General features: G+C 47.5%; 2 protein-coding genes across 6 annotated transcripts in view; one reads left to right on the forward strand and one right to left on the reverse strand.

Annotated features, from left to right (window-relative positions):
• Window positions 1-15,398, forward strand: part of LOC128894097 (dynein axonemal heavy chain 2) — a 45,335-nt gene extending 29,937 nt beyond the window's left edge. The window contains exons 37-65 of the mRNA XM_054155566.1: window positions 61-280; window positions 353-519; window positions 1,054-1,274; window positions 1,352-1,461; window positions 1,716-1,831; window positions 1,901-2,001; window positions 2,385-2,563; window positions 2,757-3,056; window positions 3,604-3,891; window positions 4,570-4,760; window positions 5,199-5,374; window positions 5,922-6,073; window positions 6,992-7,156; window positions 7,216-7,382; window positions 7,600-7,775; window positions 8,447-8,691; window positions 9,144-9,359; window positions 9,785-9,935; window positions 10,043-10,192; window positions 10,341-10,473; window positions 10,894-11,238; window positions 11,319-11,591; window positions 11,781-12,125; window positions 12,508-12,642; window positions 12,716-12,992; window positions 13,579-13,986; window positions 14,051-14,566; window positions 14,984-15,134; window positions 15,239-15,398. Coding sequence (XP_054011541.1) covers window positions 61-280; window positions 353-519; window positions 1,054-1,274; window positions 1,352-1,461; window positions 1,716-1,831; window positions 1,901-2,001; window positions 2,385-2,563; window positions 2,757-3,056; window positions 3,604-3,891; window positions 4,570-4,760; window positions 5,199-5,374; window positions 5,922-6,073; window positions 6,992-7,156; window positions 7,216-7,382; window positions 7,600-7,775; window positions 8,447-8,691; window positions 9,144-9,359; window positions 9,785-9,935; window positions 10,043-10,192; window positions 10,341-10,473; window positions 10,894-11,238; window positions 11,319-11,591; window positions 11,781-12,125; window positions 12,508-12,642; window positions 12,716-12,992; window positions 13,579-13,986; window positions 14,051-14,566; window positions 14,984-15,134; window positions 15,239-15,393 — 6,229 coding nt within the window. The 3' untranslated portion in view covers window positions 15,394-15,398. The remainder of the gene's footprint in view (window positions 1-60; window positions 281-352; window positions 520-1,053; window positions 1,275-1,351; window positions 1,462-1,715; window positions 1,832-1,900; window positions 2,002-2,384; window positions 2,564-2,756; window positions 3,057-3,603; window positions 3,892-4,569; window positions 4,761-5,198; window positions 5,375-5,921; window positions 6,074-6,991; window positions 7,157-7,215; window positions 7,383-7,599; window positions 7,776-8,446; window positions 8,692-9,143; window positions 9,360-9,784; window positions 9,936-10,042; window positions 10,193-10,340; window positions 10,474-10,893; window positions 11,239-11,318; window positions 11,592-11,780; window positions 12,126-12,507; window positions 12,643-12,715; window positions 12,993-13,578; window positions 13,987-14,050; window positions 14,567-14,983; window positions 15,135-15,238) is intronic.
• LOC128896281 (uncharacterized) overlaps window positions 1-22,457 on the reverse strand; it is a 75,790-nt gene that overhangs the window by 48,891 nt on the left and 4,442 nt on the right. For 2 of the 5 annotated variants that reach the window (XM_054159534.1, XM_054159533.1), the window contains exons 3-5: window positions 20,722-21,721; window positions 18,398-19,496; window positions 15,421-18,315 (exon numbers count right to left, since the gene is read on the reverse strand). In XM_054159534.1, the coding sequence (XP_054015509.1) occupies window positions 16,046-18,315; window positions 18,398-19,496; window positions 20,722-21,721 (4,369 nt within the window). In that variant the 3' untranslated portion in view covers window positions 15,421-16,045. Of the gene's footprint in view, window positions 1-15,420; window positions 18,316-18,397; window positions 19,497-20,721; window positions 21,722-22,457 lie in introns of those variants that run through there. The other 3 variants (XR_008461952.1, XM_054159535.1, XM_054159536.1) reach the window with 3 other exon arrangements.

Consider the following 22,457-nt stretch of genomic DNA (forward strand, 5'->3'; position numbering starts at 1 on the left):
ATCAACACCGTCCGGATGCGTTCCCGTTATATTTCCTTGGGCCTATTTTCCATTTCACAGAACACCGTTTTACAAAATAGTGGTGCCAACCGTGGACACTGTGCGATACGAGTTCATAATCGGTTCCCTATTGAGAAACGAGTTCCCGGTGCTTCTCGTGGGCCCGGTGGGCACTGGGAAAACGTCCCTATTCCACTCGGTGCTTGGCTCCCTTAGCGAGGAGAAGTACAGCGTCCTCGCGCTGAACATGTCCGCCCAGACCACATCCAGAAACGTTCAAGTGCGTACATTTTTGGAATGGAAATAACTCGTGCCGCGTATGAGGATTCTTCCAGCCACGTGCATGTTTCAGGACACGGTCGAGAGCAGACTCGAGAAACGCACGAAGGGTATCTACATCCCCGTGGGTGGTAAAACGATGATCGCCTTTATGGACGACTTTAATATGCCCATGAAGGAGACGTACGGCTCCCAGCCGCCGTTAGAGCTGATTAGACAGCTGATAGGATACGGATTCTGGTACTATTCGCGACCAACTGGTGGAAAATTATTATGTTCCGACTTCTAGGACGGTTTGTCATTCGTTTGCGAATCGAGGCATGCCGCACAGCGATTCTCAGATAGAAATTCCCATGTTCCAATTGCTAGATTCTTTATATTAGGTATATGCACAAGGTTTGCGGCTTCTAGGGTTTTTTTTATAGATCCTTAAACGAATCTATACGTTTACGAAGAAATTACAAACGATATTATGTCGACGATTACGATCTTTACGATCTCCATTGGTGGACGCGCCGTGCTTCTATACCAGAAGAAATATTTGTTGGAACAATTGTTCCAAGAAAGTTGACAAATAATTCCAGTCGAAAGCTTACGAGTCAATCGTTAGTGAAATCAACATAAAGAACATTTGAGAATGCATCGCTTTCTAACGCCATCTTAAACAAAATCTGCAAAACTTACGCACACACCTAATATATCCTTCCATTTAATGGTAATTCCACCATTATCCTCGGTTGTCCGGTAAAGTAACGCGAATAAATTGTCGCGAAGGTACGACCGCGCGAAGCAGATAAAAAAATACATACAAAGAGTGCAGCTAATGGCGGCGATGGGTCCCCCGGGTGGCGGACGGAACGTTATCACGAACAGACTTCTAACGAAGTTCAACGTTATCAACATGACGTTTCCCGTTGAGAAGCAAATAGTGAGGATATACGGGACGATGTTGAACCAACACTTGGTCGAGTTTCACGCGGAAGTCAAGAGAGTGTGTGAGTGATAATATAAATATAACAGCGGGGAAAAGTTTTCAAATAAGAAGCCAACGGTTTTTCCCACCCTCGAGCAGCTAACGAAGTAACAGCGGCCACTATTAGCCTCTACAATCACGTGGTCGATAAGATGCTTCCCACGCCCGCGAAGATGCACTATTTGTTCAACTTGAGGGACATATCCAAGGTAGAATCTATTTTTTTAACATTCAAAATGAATCGTAACGGAATGAAATTATTACAATACTTTAGGAAATAATGCTCTCCGCAGGGTGGAAAATTATTATCAAATTTATTTATATATTGATGACAAGTGTATGGATATATATAATACTAAAGTAAATCACACACTTAGAATTCCACACAAATAAACATCCAAACTTTTATTGACTACGCATTCGTCGTTACCACTCTACACTATGAAAATCGATTATGGGACAGATTTTCCAAGGTCTCCTGAGAAGCCACGTAGATTACCAATACTCCAGCACCACGTTCCTCCGACTGTGGATCCACGAGGCGTTTCGAGTCTTCAGCGACCGTCTCATCGACGAAAGGTGAGCACTCTGAAACCTTCAACAGCGAAACAAAGACACCTGGACAAACAACGCAAACGTTCTCCACAGAGACAGGCAATGGTTCGTGGACGAACTCAACGAACAGCTTGGAAAGCACTTCGAGATGACCTTCCACAATATTTGTCCCGAGAAAAGGTGTCCCCTGTTTGGTAAGCTTCGTCTAATACAGAGAACGCTTCGAAACAGGATCGATATCGAATCGAAGCATAGTGAAAAGTCTCTAAATTCAAGCTGGACTCGGGATACATCCAGTTTAAATCTGATGTATCCCTGGCTGGACGTAGATTCAATTCGGACATTAATCCAGGTTCGAGATTAACGGAGTACATCCAATTTAGACGCAAAGTGCGCATGGCTAGCTATAGACCCAATTTAGACATCAATCCTAAGGCAATCTAGACTTAGCCCACATCCAGTCAACGTGTAGACTGTGGTAGATGTAAATTTGAATATCGTAACTCTGTATTTGTTAACGTAACCTAGATTTAACTTTAGTCTGCAGCCTGTCTGACCCAGGATATTATATTTTCAGGTAGCTTCATGAACGCGTGGGACATGTACGAGGACCTGACTGACATCGCTGCCGTTAGGACCTACATAGAGGCGCAGATGGATGAGTATAACGCCTCTACGGGTGTGGTGCGGCTGGACCTCATACTTTTCCGCGATGCAATCGAGCACATTTGTCGAATCGTTCGTGTAGTGTCTCAGGTTGGTGAGCTGTGGATGATAATAGTAGCTTATGCTCTATTATCTCATAAATATTCGTACTCTTAATGTCTATCAAAGAAGTTTGTCTAAATTAAATAACAGGTTTGTTGTTTTCAAATAAATGTTTCGTTATGAATATGTGACCAAGGCTGTTGTCTTGAATGATAAACAATTTTTTCCCCCTTTTCGACAGCCTCGTGGAAACATGCTGTTGATAGGAGTGGGTGGCAGCGGCAGACAATCGTTGTCGCGAATCGCCAGCTACATGTGCGAGCTGAGCATCTTCCAAATCTCTGTCACCAAGCAGTACCGACTGCCAGAGTTCCGCGAGGACTTGAAGGTCCTGTACAAGAAGACAGGCGTGGACAACAAACCGACCACGTTTCTCTTCAACGACACCCAGGTGATCGAGGAGCAATTCTTGGAGGTCGTCAACAGCATACTTAGCACGGGAGAGGTGGCCAATTTGTACAAGAGCGACGAGATGGAGGAGGTAAGCGTCGTTGCTCTACTTTCTACTTTTATATAAATAAACAGTTGAAATTCATTCACACGATTTTTTTTTTTTCAAATTTTTAAAAATACTTCTACCCGATGAAAAACATGTCCGAACACGAAAAAACGTTTACAGGCCTGCCTAAATACAAATCTTTGAAGAATCACCGTCATCCTACATTCTTTTACCACTTTCTAATAAAACGGTTCGTTGTACTTTATACGGGGTGCACTGTACATATCTTCTGCTTAGCCCAGCCACGCTCGCTGCGCCAGCAGAAATCCCCATCGAAGACAACGCCTCGGTATCCAATCGCGTAAGGAAAATTTTCGAACTCGTGATTCCCGCCCCTCTCTTCTTGCCCCCTTTTTCCCCAGTTCTATCCATCCATTTTCTCCTTTCTCGCACCTAATCCACTCGCATATATTGGATCCCACCGCGGAAGTATTTTCCGATACGCGTCGACCGACGCCTGGAACCGTTTCGTCGTTTCGTGCGTCTCACTTGGGGCCCCCCCCCCCCCCACCTCTTTTCGCTGCGGCAGATTAGAAAGCAGCTGATGAAGGAGGCGACGCGGTCTGGACGTGTACCAACGACAGAGTCGATCTATTCGCTGTTGATCGAGAGGGCGCGCGCCAATATGCATCTGATCCTGTGCATGAGCCCGATCGGGGACGCCTTCAGGAACAGATTACGCCAGTACCCAGCCCTGATCAACTGCACGACCATCGATTGGTTCCTGGAATGGCCGAGGGAAGCACTCCTCGAAGTTGGCAACAAGTTCCTCATGAATCTCAATCTGACGCTCACTATCACCGGGGAAAATAAAGTGGTTGGTCTTCGGTCCGCCTTCTACCCCTTTCCGCGCGATCGATTCCGCTCGATTCGATTCACGGAAGGATCGAGGACGACCCCGCGCCAAGTAGGGACCGGAGTAACCCCTCCCCCCTACCGCCCGTTCTCGCTGGAATCCGATTATTTTCCTCTCCACGGGTCGTCTCGCGAGGATGATACGACCATCCAGCGCATTTCCGCGCGGAAACGCAATCGCTCGAGCGTTCTCCAACCGACCAGCCGCTTAATATTTTTGAATTTGTCTCGCGTTTCGGTACCGCGGTGACTTGGCGCTGGGGAAACGGGATTGTTCGCTTACCGTCTTTGTTTTTTGGCTACGCGCCTGCCACGATCCTTCACGGCCTGGAAACCGCGGTGTTCCTTTGAGAATGCGCCATTAATTTCAATAGAACGTATTTGGGGATTTTTTTGGAGGGGTGGTATGCAAGTAAAACGCGAGCGTGCGATAAATTCGTGGTTATTAATAGCGGAGTGATCGTATTAAAATTTTGTTTCCTTAGAGTATTAACTCCTGGCAGATTTGGAACGTTCTAAATATCAATTTCCCCAAAGTTTCAGCTTCGACTGCCTTCCATTTCTCTTGCGATACGTCCCACTATTTTTCACCTTATGGAAAATTTCGACTGTTCAATTTGATTGAGAGAATTGTTTACAGGAGCCTCGACAATCGACAACGGCCGCTCCCTTACCACCTCTTCAGGATAGAATGCGAGACGGAATCGCCGGGACGTTCTCCCTGATTCATGAGACAGTGTCACAATTTTCGCGCAGAATGGCCGCGGAGATGAAGCGGTACAATTACGTGACGCCAGTGAATTTTCTTGAACTGGTTGCTGGCTATAAAACGTGAGCGCATACGTTAGAATTACCATAGAGACTGTTTGCGTGGTAAGGATCGGACATTTTTCTGAATGTAGTCCGGTAACCATGGATCAAAGCCTCAAATTTGTCTAGAATGATACCTCTGCGGGTGTAATAATTCTTTAGGTGTAATCTGGGGATATTTCTTCGCGGATCCCTCCTACGTTGCACTTTTTAAATCGCGCGTATGTTTATGCAGAGCTGTGCGTGGATATAAATTAAATGATGACAGAGGTGCACTCTTCTCTGTACCTTATTTTTTTTATTTGTTTCATTGGAGTAGAACTCGACGTTTAATTTGTTGCCCTGAATTTTATTTTATCCTTCCTGACTTGTACCTCGAAGAATAAGTCGCATTAGAAGATTGCACGTCGAACAACGATTCGAACCCTCTGTGTAACGAGATAATCGTCACGTTTTCAGAATGCTGGCGGAGAAAAGGCAGGATTTGGCGGACCAGGCGAACAAACTTCGCAATGGCCTCTCGAAGATCGACGAGACTCGGGTTAAAGTCAACGAAATGGCAGCGGAGCTCGAAGTCACGCAGGAGCAGGTTCATAAATCTACCAGGGAATGCGAAGAGTTCCTGATAACGATAGGTCCGTGACACCCCCGACGCTGATGTATTATCATTAGTCGCAATTAGATCGATGCGGCAAACTTCCCAACCGGACCCCACCGTTTCATAATCATTCCGCGTTTTACGCGGTCGCATCATCCGCGGGGACTTTACGATTTCTCTGGGATTACACCGCGGACGCGTGAAATAGAGCTGTTTCGAAAGTTAGCAAAGTTTCCGAATCAATCGACTCGGAACTGTGTTAAGAAACCTTGGAGATTTATTCACTGGGAAAAAACTTTGTGTCTCGTAATTTATCGCTCTTTGGGGCTGAAATTTCCCAACTTGTCTGGAAGAATCGATCCAGAAGATACTTCTTATGGTATAGCTACGACGCGATTATGTGTTCGAGTAGCGGCGCTAGTGTCGCGCCCTGAATAACCTCCAGTGGCGCTAGTTTCGCGCCTCGCATAACTTCCAGCATCCCCAGCTTACTGTCCGACCATTTTTCATAACTCTTGCCCCGATTATAGTCCGATTATAATTCGATACAATCGGAATTTGACTTTCTCCACGACGTTTCGCAGTGAACCAGAGCCGCGACGCAGACGAAACGCAGAAAACTGTGGCGGCCAGGTCGCAGAAGATCGGCGAGGAACAAAAGGAATGTAAGAAACTCGAGGAGCTCGCTCGCGCTGACCTCGCAACAGTCGAGCCAGCTCTGAACGAGGCCATGAAGGTACCTTTCTCGACATTAACTCTTATCGTTCCATTGGTAATGCCGTTCCAGTTCGTTTGGTTTTAATGATTAAGCACCGGGACCACTTTGCCTGATCCGCGGGGCTATCCGTTGAAATGGTAACGTAAAATGAAGGGAATTCTCGATCCTCGCGTAAAACTTCTTTAAGTTCGACTCGCGTTCCTTTTTGCGTTTTAAATTTTATGCAGGACGTCCAGGGGAAACTTTCCGGTCAAACTTTGACAGCCCCGCGCCGCGAACGGAAATAAGAAGAAAACGTTGTATAAATTTGCTTCCGTTATTTCGTTAAAAAGTTGTAATAAAAGCCTGATACACCTCCCCGTTACGTTGAATTCGCCGCGAACGACGAATTTCCCGACGATTTTATCGTGTCACGGCAAACACAATATCCCCTCGACCAGTTCGTTTCCAACTTTTTCCTTGCAAGTTCCATCGGTCCAGGAAACTCTGGAAGCGTAATAACTGATCGAAGAATTATGTTTCAATCAATGGAAATTGTTTCCAGCGACGAATCGAACTTTGGTAAAGCAAATACATGGTTCCATTCATTTGTTTCGATAGGGGCTAATATAATTACAGGCTTAATTGGAATCTGATACATCACAGAGCTCGATTTTATCATTTGTCAAGTTAAAGAGGAGACTGGTATATTCCACTCGATGAATCGAACTTGGCTGAAGCAAATACATAGTTTCGTTTGTTTTGAGGCTAATATAACACGTTGAAAATCGAGTGACGGGACTTTTCATTAAAAAACCAGACAAATGGATTCCAAAAGTGAGACAATAATGAAAATAAATCTGGATAGAATTCAATTGTTAATAAATTAAATACGACAGTCTTGAGACAACATTTAAACTTTAAAAAGGGGTCCCAACGTATTCCACTCGATTCCAGGCTTTAGACGCCCTCAGCAAGAAGGACATCTCGGAGATCAGATCCTTCACGCGTCCTCCGCCGAAAGTGGAGATGGTGATGGAGGCGGTGATGATCCTGAAGAACTCTGAGCCGAGCTGGGCGGAGTCGAAACGTCAGCTCGCCGACGTGAACTTTCTCAACACGGTACCAGATACGAAGCTTCGTTCTCCAGGAGACCCTGTAACCGTTGCGCTCCGTTTCAGTTGAGGGACTTTGACAAAGACCACATATCCGACAGGACGCTGAGAGCCATCGCCAGGTACACGTCCAATCCGGAATTCGACGCGGAGAAAGTCGGCCAGGTATCGATCGCAGCCAAGTCGCTCTGCATATGGGTCATAGCCATGGAGAAGTACGGGAAGCTTTACAGGTAACCCCAGCTAAGGTAAATACTACCTCGAGTGGCTCCTCTCCGAACGAGAGGCACGATTTGGTAGCTCCATGGCGAGCGAATCCCTTCCTTCGGTTAAAAAGTCGAGGATAAAGGAAAGTTAGTTTGGTCCGTTCTACTAAGACTCCACGTTTGCGTTGTATCGGAAGGATTTTTCCTGTTGAAACTAATCGATAAATAACGTTAAAACTCGCAGGATCGTGGCGCCAAAGAGAGAGAAGCTGTACGCCGCGCTGGCGTCCCTCAAGCAAAAAGAGGACGCCCTCGCGGAGGCGATGCAGCAGTTGGAAAAATTGCAAGAGAAGCTGAGGAAGCTCCAAGAGATGTACGATGGGAAGATGAGGGAGAAGGAGGAGCTAATTAAGCTGGCGAGTGGATGCGACGATTTTCTTGCGAGCCCTTCTGTAGCGGTCGTCCGAGGGGTCGAAACGTTGCGTTCGTGGTCTGGACCGCAGGGGGGCCACCGTTGCGCGATTCTATTTACACAAACTCGCGTTTCGACTGCCGCGTAAAGTTTCGTTTGCCCGCTGTGTATAGACGAAATATCGCCGTGGCGGAATCGCGAGCTGGACGTATTTACACGGACCGTATGCAACCGCCAATTTTCCGACTTCTTTTGCTCAATGAACGGTGGAAAAGCCAACAAACGCTTTTCTCTGTATTGGCATACGAGCGCCCGCGCTCTTTTGCTGATAACGCGGTTTATTTTTATTGCGGTTTAAGATTTTATGCAACTCGGTGTTTGGATGTTTTTGGTACTAGACGATTTAACGCTCGGCTGTTTTGTAGTTCAATGACTCGGTACTTCGTTACTCTAATATTGTCAAGCTTCGATACTTGATTGATGAAATACTTGAGTATTTTCATTGTACTTCGGCACTTCGGTGCACTTCGATACATCGAATACTTCGATACTTCGTTTCTTCAATACTTCAGTGATTCAACATCTCAATACCTCCGGTACCGGGACCACATAGAGTTTCCACTCCGAAAACAGGAATACGAACTAAACTTCAGCCGTACCGTCTCGATTCTACTTACAGTTGTTTTCGATTCTACTTGCGTGTATTTTCAGGCGGAACTGCTGAAGTTGAAACTGGAACGCGCCGCGATGCTGGTCGACGGTCTATCCGACGAACGAATCCGATGGGAGAACACGGTCGGATCGCTGGCCACGTTCTTCGACTGGCTGCCAGGGGATTGCCTAATATCCACCGCCTTTGTGTCGTATTTGGGTCCCTTCGTGTCCAATTACAGGGAGGAGCTGATAACCATCTGGATGAATGAGGTGAGCCGATCCTATCGGTCGTCGAGGTAATAATCGTAATTCGCGAATATCGTTCCGCCATCCTTGCGAATTGTTCAGGATTTATCGAGTCTCGATTAACGGAGAGATCTCCTCCTTCTCCTCCCTCCCTCCCGCCTCCCCAAAAAAAAGAGGATATCCACTCTCTTTGAATCCAACAGACTGAATTCGAAGAAAAAAATGTCGAATTTTCTCAATGACCAATAGCTTAATAAACCAATGCTTTAAAAATTCAGTCCTTCGATACTTCAAAGTTCTTGAATCTTCAAGTAGTTAAATATCCCAATACTCTTTCGATAAATTCATATTCGAATACCTCGGTGTTTAGTACATAGTATCGAATTCTTTCAAGTTTCCATAGTTCAATGCTTGGGTGTCCCGGCCCTCGATACCTCAGCGTCCCATTTTCTGCTCTTTTTAAAATAAACTCACAGGTGCAGGAGAAAGAAATTCCGACGTCGCCGAAGCTCGACGTGAAGGAATTCCTGGTCGACCCGGCGGTGATCAGGGATTGGAACATCCAGGGCTTGCCGTCCGACGACTTCAGCACCGAGAACGGGATCATCGTGACGAGGGGGACCAGGTGGCCGTTAGTGATCGATCCACAGTGCCAGGCGACGAAATGGATCAAGAACATGGAGGCAAAGAATGTAGGTATCCCCCGAAAGAGTTTCAAAAGTAACACATGGTTCGAAGGGAAGATAGAGAGAATCCAAGGGAATCCTGACTTTATTCTGAACATGAAACAGTGGACCACTCGGTGGTGGAAGCGATCTTGATATGTGATGAAATCGAGCATCGTATTTACAGAGATATATAAACGGTGTCAATTATACAGAAAGTATAAATGTCGAAGAATCTCAATTTGCCCAACTCAACAAAATTAAAACTAGGAACACGATCCTTTCGACCCATGCTAAATCACACTTATGCTGATTCTTCAGCTCACGTTCATATTCATTTTTCTTCAAACTAAAAATTTTACCAGAAACCTTCTGTAAATCTAGCGTTAATTTAAAAATGCTCGCCTTTCACCCTTGCTGGCACTCACACGATCGCAATTCGCGATTCCCAGTCGTTGAAGGTGATCGATTTCGGCCAAGCAGACTACACGAGAGTCCTGGAGCAAGCCCTGCAATACGGCAGACCTGTGCTGCTGGAGAACATCGGCGAGACGGTCGACCCCACCTTGAACCCCATCCTCGAGAGGGCCTTCGTGAAACTAGGTACATACCGGCAGCGTTGTCGCGAAATTGAACGTTGTTTCGACGCGAGCAATTTGCCTGGGTGTTAAACGAGGATTAAATCGCGACTCCCTGTCCCACGCGATCAGGTAACCAAGTGATGATCAAGTTCAACGAAAAGATGATCACCTACAACGACAACTTCCGGCTGTTCATCACGACGAAACTCCCCAACCCCCATTACGCCCCGGAGATATCCACTAAAACGACGTTATGCAACTTCGCCATTAAGGAGCAGGGTAACTAATTGTCTTGTGCGTCGAGCAGGAAAGGGTGGGGATCGGGCGAACCGAGGGAAGGGGTTGGAAATAAATTGAGAAATAGAGAAAGCGAACCATCTAAGGGTGGAGGTAGGGCTGACTGCGACGCTTATTATCCCGTGCGCAGGACTGGAGGACCAACTCTTGGGAATCGTGGTCAGGAAAGAGAAGCCGCAGCTCGAGGAGCAGAAGGACCATCTGGTCCTCACGATCTCTACCAATAAACGAACTCTCAAAGAACTGGAGGACAAAATTCTCTTGTAAGACCTTTGAACTCCTCATCGTACCGTTCCTAGTCTGTACAAAGACTCTTCTCGTGCGTGCCTTCTCGTGCTAAGCATGGATCGGTTTTATTTGGATGGTGGCAGAAAAATCAAGTGATTTTTATGTCGATATATCTGGTCAATCTTATCAGGAACCAGTTGACTCGTGTATACTTTGGGCTGAGTTTCAAGGAATCTGTGCAGAAAATACTTCTTTCGATATTGTAGATACGATGCGACTATATGTTTGAGAAGCAAGATGGCGACGTAACCAAAGGAAGAAGTCAGCGGCGGCGCTAGTATCGCGCCCTGTATAACTTCCAATGTCGCTAGATTACTCTAATAACTTTTCGTAACTCAGCACGAATACCTACGATTCTTATGCATACGCTTAATACATAATCGTGTTCCTCCCAGTCTGCTCAGCGTAGCTGGCGACAACCTTCTGGACGACCTCGACCTGCTGAGCACCCTGCAGTCGTCGAAAGTGACCTCCACCTCAATCGAGGAGTCCTTGGTGGTCTCGGAAGAGACCGAGAAGAAGATAGATCTCGCGAGAGAGGAGTACAGGCCGTGCGCCCAACGCGCAGCGATCCTCTTCTTCGTCCTCAACGACATGAACCTCATCGATCCCATGTACCAGTTCTCCCTAGACGCCTACATCACTCTGTTCATGTTGTCCATCGAGAAGAGTCCAAAAAATATCAAACTTGCTGAGAGAATCGAGAGTTTGAACGAGTACCACACATACGCTTTGTACAAGTATAATTTGCGAGCTCCGTTGATCTCTGTAAAAGGAGGCACTACGTATCGAGGTGAAAGGTTAAATATTTTCTGGACAGAAACACGTGCCGAGGTCTGTTCGAGCACCACAAGTTACTGTTCTCCTTCAACATGTGCATCAAGATACTGGACGCCCAAGGTAAAGTCATGCCTGCAGAGTACGCGTTTCTTCTTCACGGCGGGATCGTTCTGGACCGAGAGAGCCAACCAGACAAGCCTGTGCCGTGGATGCCGGACGAGACTTGGGACAACGTCACGGAACTGGACAAGCTGCCTGGATTCCACGGATTTATTTCCTCCTTCGAACAGTTCCCGCGGGACTGGCACGCTTGGTGCGTGATTGGTAGTTTGAAACTGGTTCAACTTCTTTATCTTCCACGCACTTTGACACCTCTAATTATTGCTTTATTGTTTAGTCACCGTTCCCCTCCACCTATCGACACCATGCAATTATTTCAACGTGTTCAATGTGTCTTATCATCTTGAATAAATTGCATGAATCGGTGAAATCTTTGTTGCAGGTACATCAGTACGGAACCAGAAAGCATACCCCTAGTGGCCGAATGGGACGTGAACTGCAACTTGTTCCAAAAAATGCTGGTAATACGCAGCTGCCGTCCCGACAGAATTTCCTTCTGCATCGCGCACTTCATCGTGCTGAATCTCGGTCAAAGATTCGTGGAGCCCCCGGTACTCGACCTGAAAGCCGTCCTCGACGATTCCGTCGCGCAGACCCCACTCATATTTGTTCTCTCGCCTGGCGTGGATCCTACGAGCACTTTGATGCAATTAGTCGACAGCCAGGAAATGACAAATCATTTTATGACACTCTCCCTAGGCCAAGGACAATCGCCTATCGCAACTAGGTCGGTCACGATTTCCCACCACATTGTTACTCCGTGGCAGCGAGCAATTTAGAACCGAGGGGGTGAAAAGAATTTTCTAAAAGATCGCTACTTTTTAGGGCGGAGTTTAAATTGTCCCTTCAACCCTTGCTTAAAAAGTATCCTAATTGCTTTGCGCTCCTCGTTTGTGTGCATGCGGGTAGAGATGCGTTTGTGTTGCTAAGATGACGGTATTAGGTTGCCTTGATGTGTAGATTGTAAATGGGTTAAGTCTCCCTAAACCTAGCGTCGATTACGTTTAGAAGCTATGTATATGTAATTCGAGTAGCAAAAGGTTACAAATTTAGAGTAAAAAAAGTACCAAGTACCAAAGCAATTCCAACACGAAAAATCCATTTTTCAGGATGATAGAGGTTGGCGCCAAAGAAGGAGCGTGGGTGTTCCTCGCGAACTGCCACTTGTCGTTAAGCTGGATGCCGAAACTGGATAAAATCGTGGAGACACTGGGCTCGAGTCGCACCCTCCACCCTCAATTCAGGTGGCGCGATATCTATTCGAATGCAAACGCCTGTAGGTCGGGTCGATAATGAAAGGGTTTCGGCTAATTACAGATTGTGGCTTAGCTCGAGCCCGACTCCCCAATTCCCCATATCGATCCTTCAGGCGGGGATAAAGATGACCACGGAACCGCCGAAAGGTCTGAGGGCAAACATGAAGCGTCTTTACGGTTTAATAACCGAAATCCAATTCGAGCTGTGCCAAGCGAAGCACAAGTACAAGAAGCTTCTCTTCGCCTTGGTATTCTTCCACGCCATTCTCCTGGAACGTAAAAAGTTCCAGCAATTGGGCTGGAACGTCGTCTACAGCTTCAACGACTCCGACTTTGTGGTAATTTTTCCTGGGGGAGACTACACCGATCGGGCGGGTACAGGGGCGGGACGGAGATTGAAAGACCACTGCTATTCCAAAATCTGTTTCGAACCGAATTCGTATCGGGAAACTGTAAACTTTTGCCTCTAAGAAAGTAACGAATTTTTCTGGAGTCGTATACAGGGTGAGTCACGCTAATAGAAAGCAGGAGAGGAAAAGGTTGAGTAGTTCCGTAATATCTGTCTTTCTCTGACCTCGTTTTTTTTACTTAAGTGCAACTATGCAACGTCTTTCTCTACCACCTTTCTCGAGCTACTATCTAAGATACGATCCTTGCGTGTTACGTGACTCTGCCTGCGTATCGAGGTACCAATTTGCGAAGCAATTGTATTAAGTAGGAATTTTTGCAGTATTTATTCGTTAAGAAGAGATTTAAGAGTAGTGCGTACCGTCGATAAGCATCGGTCATGTAGAACCGAAGAATTAAAACAAAAATTAATTGTAAGAGTCAATCCTCCAAGAAAACGAATTTAAACGAAATGCAGGAATTTTGATGAAGTTACAAAAATAAATACCCCGACAAATATTTAATCTTTAACGACAGGTGTCAGAGAACCTCCTGCAGGTCTACCTCGACGAATACCCGATCACACCATGGGAATCCCTGAAATACCTTATAGCAGGTGTTTGTTACGGTGGTCACGTGACCGACGACTGGGACCGCAGGTTGCTGATGACGTACGTCCAACAATATTTCAACGAAGAGGTCCTGACGGTGCCTCATTATCGTTTGTCATCGCTGCCCACCTATTACATACCGCGGGACGGCTCCTTGGAGTCCTACCGCGACTTCATTGCCGTGTTACCCAGCATCGACAAACCTGAAGCCTTTGGCCAGCACTCCAACGCTGACATTACCTGTCTGATCATGGAGGCTAGGAACATGTTCGAGACGCTGATGAGTCTTCAGGTTCAAACAGTTGCCAGCGAAGAAGCTAGCAAGGAGGAAAAGGTAAGCATCGAACAAACGTCGTCTAACACCGAAGAGATATTCAAACTATCTTCTCTTATCGAAGGTTACCCAGCTGACCGCGGATATACTGTCGAGAATCCCCAAGGACATCGATTACGAGACAACGCAAAGACTGATCGGTCCCCGCAAGACACCTCTGGACGTCGTGCTGCTTCAGGAAATACAACGCTACAACATTCTCATGCGGAAGACCCGTAACAGTCTAGAGGAGCTTCGTCAGGCCATTAAAGGCTTGGTGCTGATGTCTTCCGACTTGGAGGATATCTTTACGTGCGTCTACGAAGGTCGCGTCCCGTCGATCTGGTTGACAGCTTATCCCTCCTTGAAGCTACTTGGCGCTTGGACCAGGGATCTGGTCAGCAGGGTGGAACACTTCAACGAATGGGCTCGAACTACCCATCCTCCGTTACTGTTCTGGTTGGCCGCGTATACATTCCCCACTGGCTTCCTCACCGCGGTATTGCAGACGTCAGCGAGACTCTGGAACGTCTCTATCGATTCCCTGTCCTGGGAGTTCACCGTTTTTACCATCGACGAGTCCACCATCATCGAGCCACCCGTGGTAACTTTCGTTATAAAGAAACGAATATGGATCTGAGATAGAATTAAGAGGCTTTGGGTTTACTAGGCTAAAAGTAGCTACTTTGGGCACCGATGGGAACCCTCCCAGAGGGTTTTACGCGCGAACCTACAAAATAGAATGACCAATCTCGATATCTCGCAGGAGGGGGATCACTGATAAAAACTCTTGCATACGTTTCCCTCGGTTTAATGTCAATCAAACTCGACACAAGGCATTGTCAGCCAGCAGCGACAGGTAAACGACGAGAGTCGATCCAATTACGCTCGTTTCCCTGGCTTTAATGCACGCGAAACGAGCCGTCTCGGAGAAATAGAGGGGGATAAAGAATTCAACGGTATCAGCAGAAAATAGCTGCGTGCGTACGTTCCTAACCGTGTGTACATTCCATTACAGGACGGCGTGTACATACGCTCCATCTTTCTGGAAGGCGCTGGCTGGGACAAGAGGAACAGCGTCCTCGTCGAGCCTGCCCCCATGCAACTTGTTTGCGACATGCCGGTGATTCACTTCCGTCCCACGGAGCATCTTAAAAAGAGAACAAAAGGTAACGAAAAAGAACGAGGATGTGAGGATGGTTCTGAATAAAAAAAAAAAAAAAAAAACATTGCGACGGGAGGCAAGCGAAAGCATTTCGATTCGTGTCCTCAGGACTCTACAACAGCCCCTGCTATTACTACCCCCAAAGGAGCGGCGACGGAGGAAGACCCTCGTTCGTCGTGGCGGTCGACCTCAACGCTGGCCAGGAGGGATCGGAGTTTTGGGTGAAGAGAGGCACTGCTCTGTTGCTCAGTCTTTCGACGTAGGCTAATTAGTACATTACAGCGTTTATTTGTTAAGAACTCGCGAGCTCTTATCGCGAAGCGATTATTCCTATTTTCCGATAAGTGATCCCGCGAAATGAAATTACCAAATTGTCTTGAACTCGAGATCCACAGGAGTCGGTGGGTTACTGGTTACCGCAGCTTTGGTTTCCCACGCTTTAATGTGAAAAGGTTACCGATTACCACAGCTTACTTATTCAATAAGCGATTCTGCGAAATAAAGTGACCAACTGCCCCAAACTCGAGGTCTCCTGGTGGTGGGTTACCGGTTACCGCAGCTTTGGTTTCCCACTGTTTAATGTCAAAAGGTTACCGATTACCGCAGCTTTGGTTTCCCACTCTTTAATGTCAAAAGGTTACCGATTACCGCAGCTTCCATTTTCAATAAGTGACACTGCGAAATAAAACGACCAAACTGCCCCAAACTCGAGATCTCCGGGTGGTGGGTTACTGATTACCACAGCTTTGGTTTCCCACGCTTTAATGTCAATCAAACCTTTACACTGGCCCCTTTCAAGGTCCCCTCGTTTCTTCTGTTCGATACGTTCTCTTACCCCATATTTAGTATGTAAAAGTATTTAAGTTCTAGAATATATGTACAAGTATTAAAAAAGTGTATCTTCTCGCGTATCTTCTAACACCTGACAGGTATCTGGGAGTTGAACGAAGACACATGAAGCACTATCGCGAGACACGAGGCTATCAACCAATCCTGTAAAGACTTTTGTACGGGGCACGAAGACAGAGGCTCTTCCGCTTTGAGAGTCAAAGGTTTCTTCTTTGGGCCTCCGATGTCTTTCAGACTGGCCGCGAGTGTTTCGCTGATTTTGGAAGTGTACTCTAGTAGGTCCTTCGTTGGCACGTCCGCGGGTGGTTCAAGATTAGACAATTTATCCTTGGTCTGAAACAGTGTCCTCATCGCAATTGCCTTGGTCCCATTTTTTAAATTCTCTGTCAGTTCCTTCACCATGGCATTCAGCTGAGTCTGAAAGTTGATCCAATCGTCGATGGACGATTTATTCTCGGCCATTGCGATCTGGTCCTTCAAGGACGCGATCTCCTGCCTAAGGCTGGCGAAGGACTCGTTGAACATCCCCTGGATCTCGTCGAAGTCCATCTTCTCGGTGAGGTTTGCGGTGTTCAGAAAATTCATCAAAGTGTCGTTTATCTCCTTTTTGAAGGCCACCCAGTCCTCTGAAGGTATAGCAGGCTTCGCGAACTTCGTGTAATCGAATTTGCCGGAAGCGTCCTTCTTGAACGCAGCCTGGAGAACGGGAGAGTCCTTTGATTTGATCTTCATTGCCCACTCGGTCTTCATGCCCGCTATCTCGTCCTTTAACTGCGCGAATTCGTTCGCAGTGGAGGCCTTGAAGGCGACCCAGCCAACGGGATCGATCCCGGTTGGCTTCTTACTTTGAATATCCTGGATGATTCGTGTCAGCGAGTCGTTCAGTTGGCTCTTGAACTCTAGCCAGTCGTCGGTCAAATTGGAGAGGTCAACGTTGACGAACTTTGCACCTGGAGCACCCAAGATGGGACGTTGAACGTTCGCAGGTAAAAAGGCAAGCTGCAATGGCGGTGGGGTAGTCTTGAAGCCAGAGAACGTCTTCACGACTTCGTCTCTGTAGGTAGCCCATGCTGGATCACCTGGGGGAGGCATGTGGCTCTTTATCTCGTTCACGGTGTCGTTTATGGTCTTGATGACGTCGGCTTTGTAGGACAACCAATCCTCGGCGATACTGGACTTCCCAGTAGCCATTTGCATTGGAACAGGAGGATTCGTGCTGTTTATTTTGCCTCGAAGAGCAGAGTACTTGTCCATTATACCTTTGCCGAAGGTCGCCCACGCTGGATCCCCAGGAGGTGGCATGCTGTCCTTTATTCCCATTACGGCTTCGTTCATGGCGTCGATGACGTCAGTTTTGTAAGCCAACCAATTGCCAGCTGGTCCTCCAGCAGCCAGTTGCATTGGAACAGCAGGTTTCGTGCTGTTTATTTTGCCTCGAAGAGCAGAGTACTTGTCCATTATATCTTTGCCAAAGGTCGCCCAAGCTGGATCACCAGGGGGTGGCATGTTGCTACCTATGTCTAAGATGGTGTCGTTCAACCATTTCGTAATATTGTCCTTGAAATTCTTCCAGTCGAAGATCGCTGAAATCATGGCCTCCCCGACCTTCGACGTCTTCGTCTTCGTCTTCGTTGCCTTCATCGACTTCTTCTGCTTGGTTACAACGTCACCCTCTTTGGACTTCATCGCGAGCAACTTGGGGGAAACGTCCGCCTTCATGGAGTCGATTTGACTCTTCAGATCGGTAAATTGATCGGCGATGTTCTGTTTAAAGGCGATCCACTTGGTAGCAGAGGCTGGACCACCACCTATCGTCCCTATAGAATCATTCAGGGACTTGACTAGATCGCTCTTGAAACTGATCCAGTCCATGTACACGCTCGCCGGGGCTCCTGCTTTTAAAATAAATCCTTCGGTCTTCGTTGGTTCTATTTTCGACTGACTTTCGACAGGTTTCGGAGGGTGAAGCCCCGACAGTTGATTCTTTAAATCAGAGAAGGAGTTGTTTATGTAACTCTTGAACGCCAGCCAGTCTGTGCCCACTGTGGCGGACGATGCCGTGTCGTTGATGTACGTTACGACATCTTGGATCGTTTTGTTGATGTTGCTCTTAAATTCCACCCAATCGAACGGAGCGAATGTAGCCCTCAATAAGGGACCGGAAGCTTTTACGTCCAACCATGGTTCCAAGGACAATGCTGGGATGTCCTCGCAGGACATCATGGGGTTGTTGGGACCAATGGAGCGCATGACTTCGGGTTGGATTTGGGTGACTCCGTCCGAACAGTCGCAGATCAGCCTTGCCAGAGATGTTTTGCGTAGTTCCTGAAGCTGATCTGAAAATGGGGACAAAGGTAAGCGGATTACGACGAGTCAATGAGCTGTAATGTGTTTTTACTTTGATACAATCCTAATTACCTGCACTAAACGAATGAGGTCTATCAGCCACCTCGTACCAGAATCGATCGCCTTTCTGCAATCGAACGAACTGATCCGCAATCAGGCAACTGAAAGTAGGCCCGACGATTCCGCCAGGCTTCGGTAGCTCAGCCAGTGCACCGGTATACAAATCAACGTCGTGAACGGACTCGTACAGCGCGGACATGTCCCTCAGGGTCTGCGGATCCACGTGTCCCTCCAGGTCGGAAAAGCTTTCAGGCTTTCCCAGTCCGCAATATTCCCTCCACCTTGTGTAACCAGGCAGTCCGTGATCTCTTCCACGCTGGATGTTCAAGGACACCAGGTCCAGGCCACAAGGAACAGTGGCGTTCCCTATAGGGTCCTCGAACAGGTGATTGGTCAACTGAGACGTCACGTGAGTGGAGGTCATTTGAACGACGTTCTCCGTGGCTGAAGTCACGGAACTCTTCACTCCGCCCTCCGAGTACAGACTGTAAGGGTTGAACAGCATCCTGTGCAGCTCTACGTAAGACGACGTGCCTCGTAGGTCATCGGTGACTTTCATCAGTCCGGGTAGCAAAGTATGGGCGAATCGAAATGCAGCAGCTGCGAAACTGTTTGCTATGGTTGGATCGTTGTTAGGCTCGTCCGGATCCTCTGTCCACTGTCTGTAGCCCGACTTCAGGGGTTTCAACTCGCGAGACTCGGTCTCCTGCTCGCCGAGGACGGTAGGCACGAATTCCTGATAGGTGATGTGTTGGAGCTGAGCGACGACTATGCGTCGAGACTCCTCGTAGAGTGTCTCGTCGTCCCAGGCTGGATTGATCTTAGCCAGCTCCTCGGCGATCCTATTGTGCTGCCTCGCCCAGAGGAGATGCATCGTCGTCAAGTGCAAGTTCTCGTTCGCCCTGGCGTCGCCGGCTGCGAAGCAGTAGCGTCCTCTCAGACGCTCGCTCTCCCTGTTGCAGCCGTCATCCGGATTCGTGCTCGCCGGCAATAGCGTTCGATTGTCCGGGGTCCTCTGCATCCTCAATCGACCCCCGGAGAACTCTCGCAGGTCGCGTGCCATGGAAACGTCGGAGCCATATATCGCGGAACCGTCTATGAACGCTGTCACCTGTTGGAGAATTAGGGCTTGTTTAGGCTTCTCTAGATCTCTGCTTCGGAGCTCTCTGGGTCAAATGGAGGTTACTGGTTAATGTCAGAGTCAGAGTTTCAGAGTCTCAGGGTTTCGGAGTCAAAGTCTCAAAGTATTAAAGTTTCAGTTTCAGAGTCTCGGGGTCACAGTCAGGGCCACTCGATCCTCGATCTTCTCCAAATACTCGGGGATGTATTTGGAAGATTTCCTCCGCTAAAAGGAATAATTATTTATAAAAATGAAAAAATCTTGAGTCACTTTATAGCAAGTTCCTTTCCACGAGACGAAGGAGTGTATTTTATGCAGACCTCCCCAAAAAAGATCTGAGGGATGTCCTCCTCAAAAAAGAAATACCATACCGACACTTACACCGTTCGGATCTTAATTTATGCTAGACGTCATAGAAATGAAAGAGCCACGAGTCGCTGTGTAGAGTTCTTTTCCACGCGACAAAGGAGGGTATTTTTGATGACCCTCCCAATCGAATTTCCATTCGATTCTCCGTTCCCATTGTTAGCGCGATAACGAACGCGTCATTATCATCGGAACGCGTCCCGTCGTCGCGACGATAATGAGCTTAATTAATCGGCTGCGAGAGCGCTGCGTGGATCGCGAGTTACGCGGGCAGAATTTAAAATCATAGCCGGAGCAATTTCACGGGTCGCGAATGGAGCCTCGTTCAATGCGATCGGTTTGTTGAAAAATTCCCATCGCTCGTAATGACGCGGATAATCGAGCCATTTCGAAGGTAATCAAGGTTTTTAGGTGGCGATCGTGTCTTTGGTGGAATCAACAGGCATCCGGATTAAGACGTGCATTGGGATTCCTAAACAGAATTTAAAGCGATTCGAAGATTCAAGCTTCCATACTTTGGACCGGAAGATAATTACACAAAGGGTGAGCAGAATGGACAGAAAGGATATATTTCTTTGTGTCGGCTGATATTCACGTTCAAAGGTTGAAAACTACCCTGGAAGATTGCGAACCAAATACCTATTGAATGAAATTTCTAAACAGAGATAGAAGAGAAATGTTAAATAAATAGTATTTCATAGTTCAGAGTAACTCCTGGGAGATACATATAAATGCATCAAGGCTAAGCACGACGAATTAAAAACCAAAGTGACGTTCACAGACTGAGTTTAGATTGACTTCACTCCTGGAGACGTCACCTTCTTCGTTTTACAATTCCAATCAACGATACCTGATTCAACTGCTGTCTGGGCCCGATCTTGCACTGAGGTGCGCCAGCGGACCTGACAAACTCCATGCAAGTCCTTCCCGTGACGTCGAAAACAGGATCCCCCGAGGCCACAGGAACTGGAAAACACTCAGGGTGGCCGACTGAAGGAGGACAACACGAGATGGAACTACCATTCACGCCTTGACTAATCGCTGTAGCAGTGATATCATGATCCAAAAACTGTCCGTACACAGCCAGCATCACCGTGAAGTCAGGATTGCTGCTCGGCGAGGGCCTATGAACCTTCAGACTGACCTCTCGTGCTGATGGTAGCTCCGATCCTGACAGAGCCTTGCGCGGAGCCTCGACGCCATCCGAGTAACTGGGAGGTAGGACCCTTCTGAAAGGGGTCATCGTAGCCCCCCACTGCAACGGCCTGTTGCAGCTTCCGTCGAAGCTTCGATACTTGCTCGCGACGCATTCCTGGCTGACCAGCTGTTTGCAAGCGCCACGAGGTACCCAATCGCCGTCGAAGAAGCTCCCCACGGCTGAAGGGGCTCCCAGGACGGCCCTGGAGTCCTCTATCCTCTTGGTGGCAGCTAGTTCTGCCACTGCAGCTAGGGCTAGAGCTCTGACGCTCACGCAGGTGCTCACAGCGTAACGATGCCTCGAAGCTGGCGAAGGCGAAGGCAATGGGGACGCCAATGCGGTGGCGTCCGCGAACAAACGATCGTTCATCGCCTGGCGACCTGCTTCCAATCCTTCCTTGTACTCGCCGTCGCTCAGCGCTGGCCCTGAAGAGTCCTTGTCCGAGACGAAGATCGAGTTCGCGTTCGAGGGGATCCCCGCGTCGCTGAACAGCGTGTAGGATCCCGATCCTGGAGCGAAACCTAGCCTCAGAGTCCCTGTTAAGTTCGGGGACACCTCGAGCACGGGATTCGTGAGGTTCGGTGCTTCATCCGTGACGTCGTTGCTCACGGAGTAGCTGACGGCCACTATCAGGGCCATCGTGAAGAACGCTCTGGAACAAACGGTGACGTTCAAGGTCGCTTGTAAATCAAGGGGTAGGGCGTGGATGCTAGTTTGCGCTTCCTATAGCTCAAACACAATGGTGGGCGTGGCGATGAGACGCGGGGGTGGAACAACTGCAGTCACGAGGTATAGCGAGTATAGTAGAGACAGAAACGTGGGAAGTTATCGTTTAGGTAACTGTTTTGAGAGAGAGGAAAGTAAGGACGTGCTCTAGGGTAAATAATAATAAATCAGTATAGTTATAAAAATATTTGTTATTATATAGGCAGATAATATGAAATTTGACACGCGTGTACGTCAGTAATTACACGGATTAATTTAGAACCATTTAGAAGAAAATGAATTTCGAATGAATTAAAAACAGATAAATGTTTTTTTTTTAATAAAACTAAAATGTACAGTTTAAACTGTACTCAATGTATTCGTTACAGAGTATTCGAATGCGAAGGATTACTTTAAAGAATAGTATGGAGGGAAAAGGAGTTTGTTAATTTTTCTAATGATCTCGTTTGCTTTTACAAATTAATGAAGAATCTTAGCAGTCACTCGGATCGTCGTAACGTTGAGCAACTAACTCTTCTGTCACCGTACAATTACCGTGTGTAATCAAGGTCGGCGTCACGTAATCAACCTACGCGCAAAACATTCTACGCGGCGGCGTGCTCCACGTAAACGAGTTACAACGACGTTTTACCCTGCAAACACAATAAACGACGAGCTGTTGT

The sequence above is a fragment of the Hylaeus anthracinus genome, unplaced genomic scaffold (genome assembly GCF_026225885.1).
Source record: "Hylaeus anthracinus isolate JK02 unplaced genomic scaffold, UHH_iyHylAnth1.0_haploid 0, whole genome shotgun sequence".
Lineage (NCBI taxonomy): Eukaryota > Metazoa > Arthropoda > Insecta > Hymenoptera > Colletidae > Hylaeus > Hylaeus anthracinus.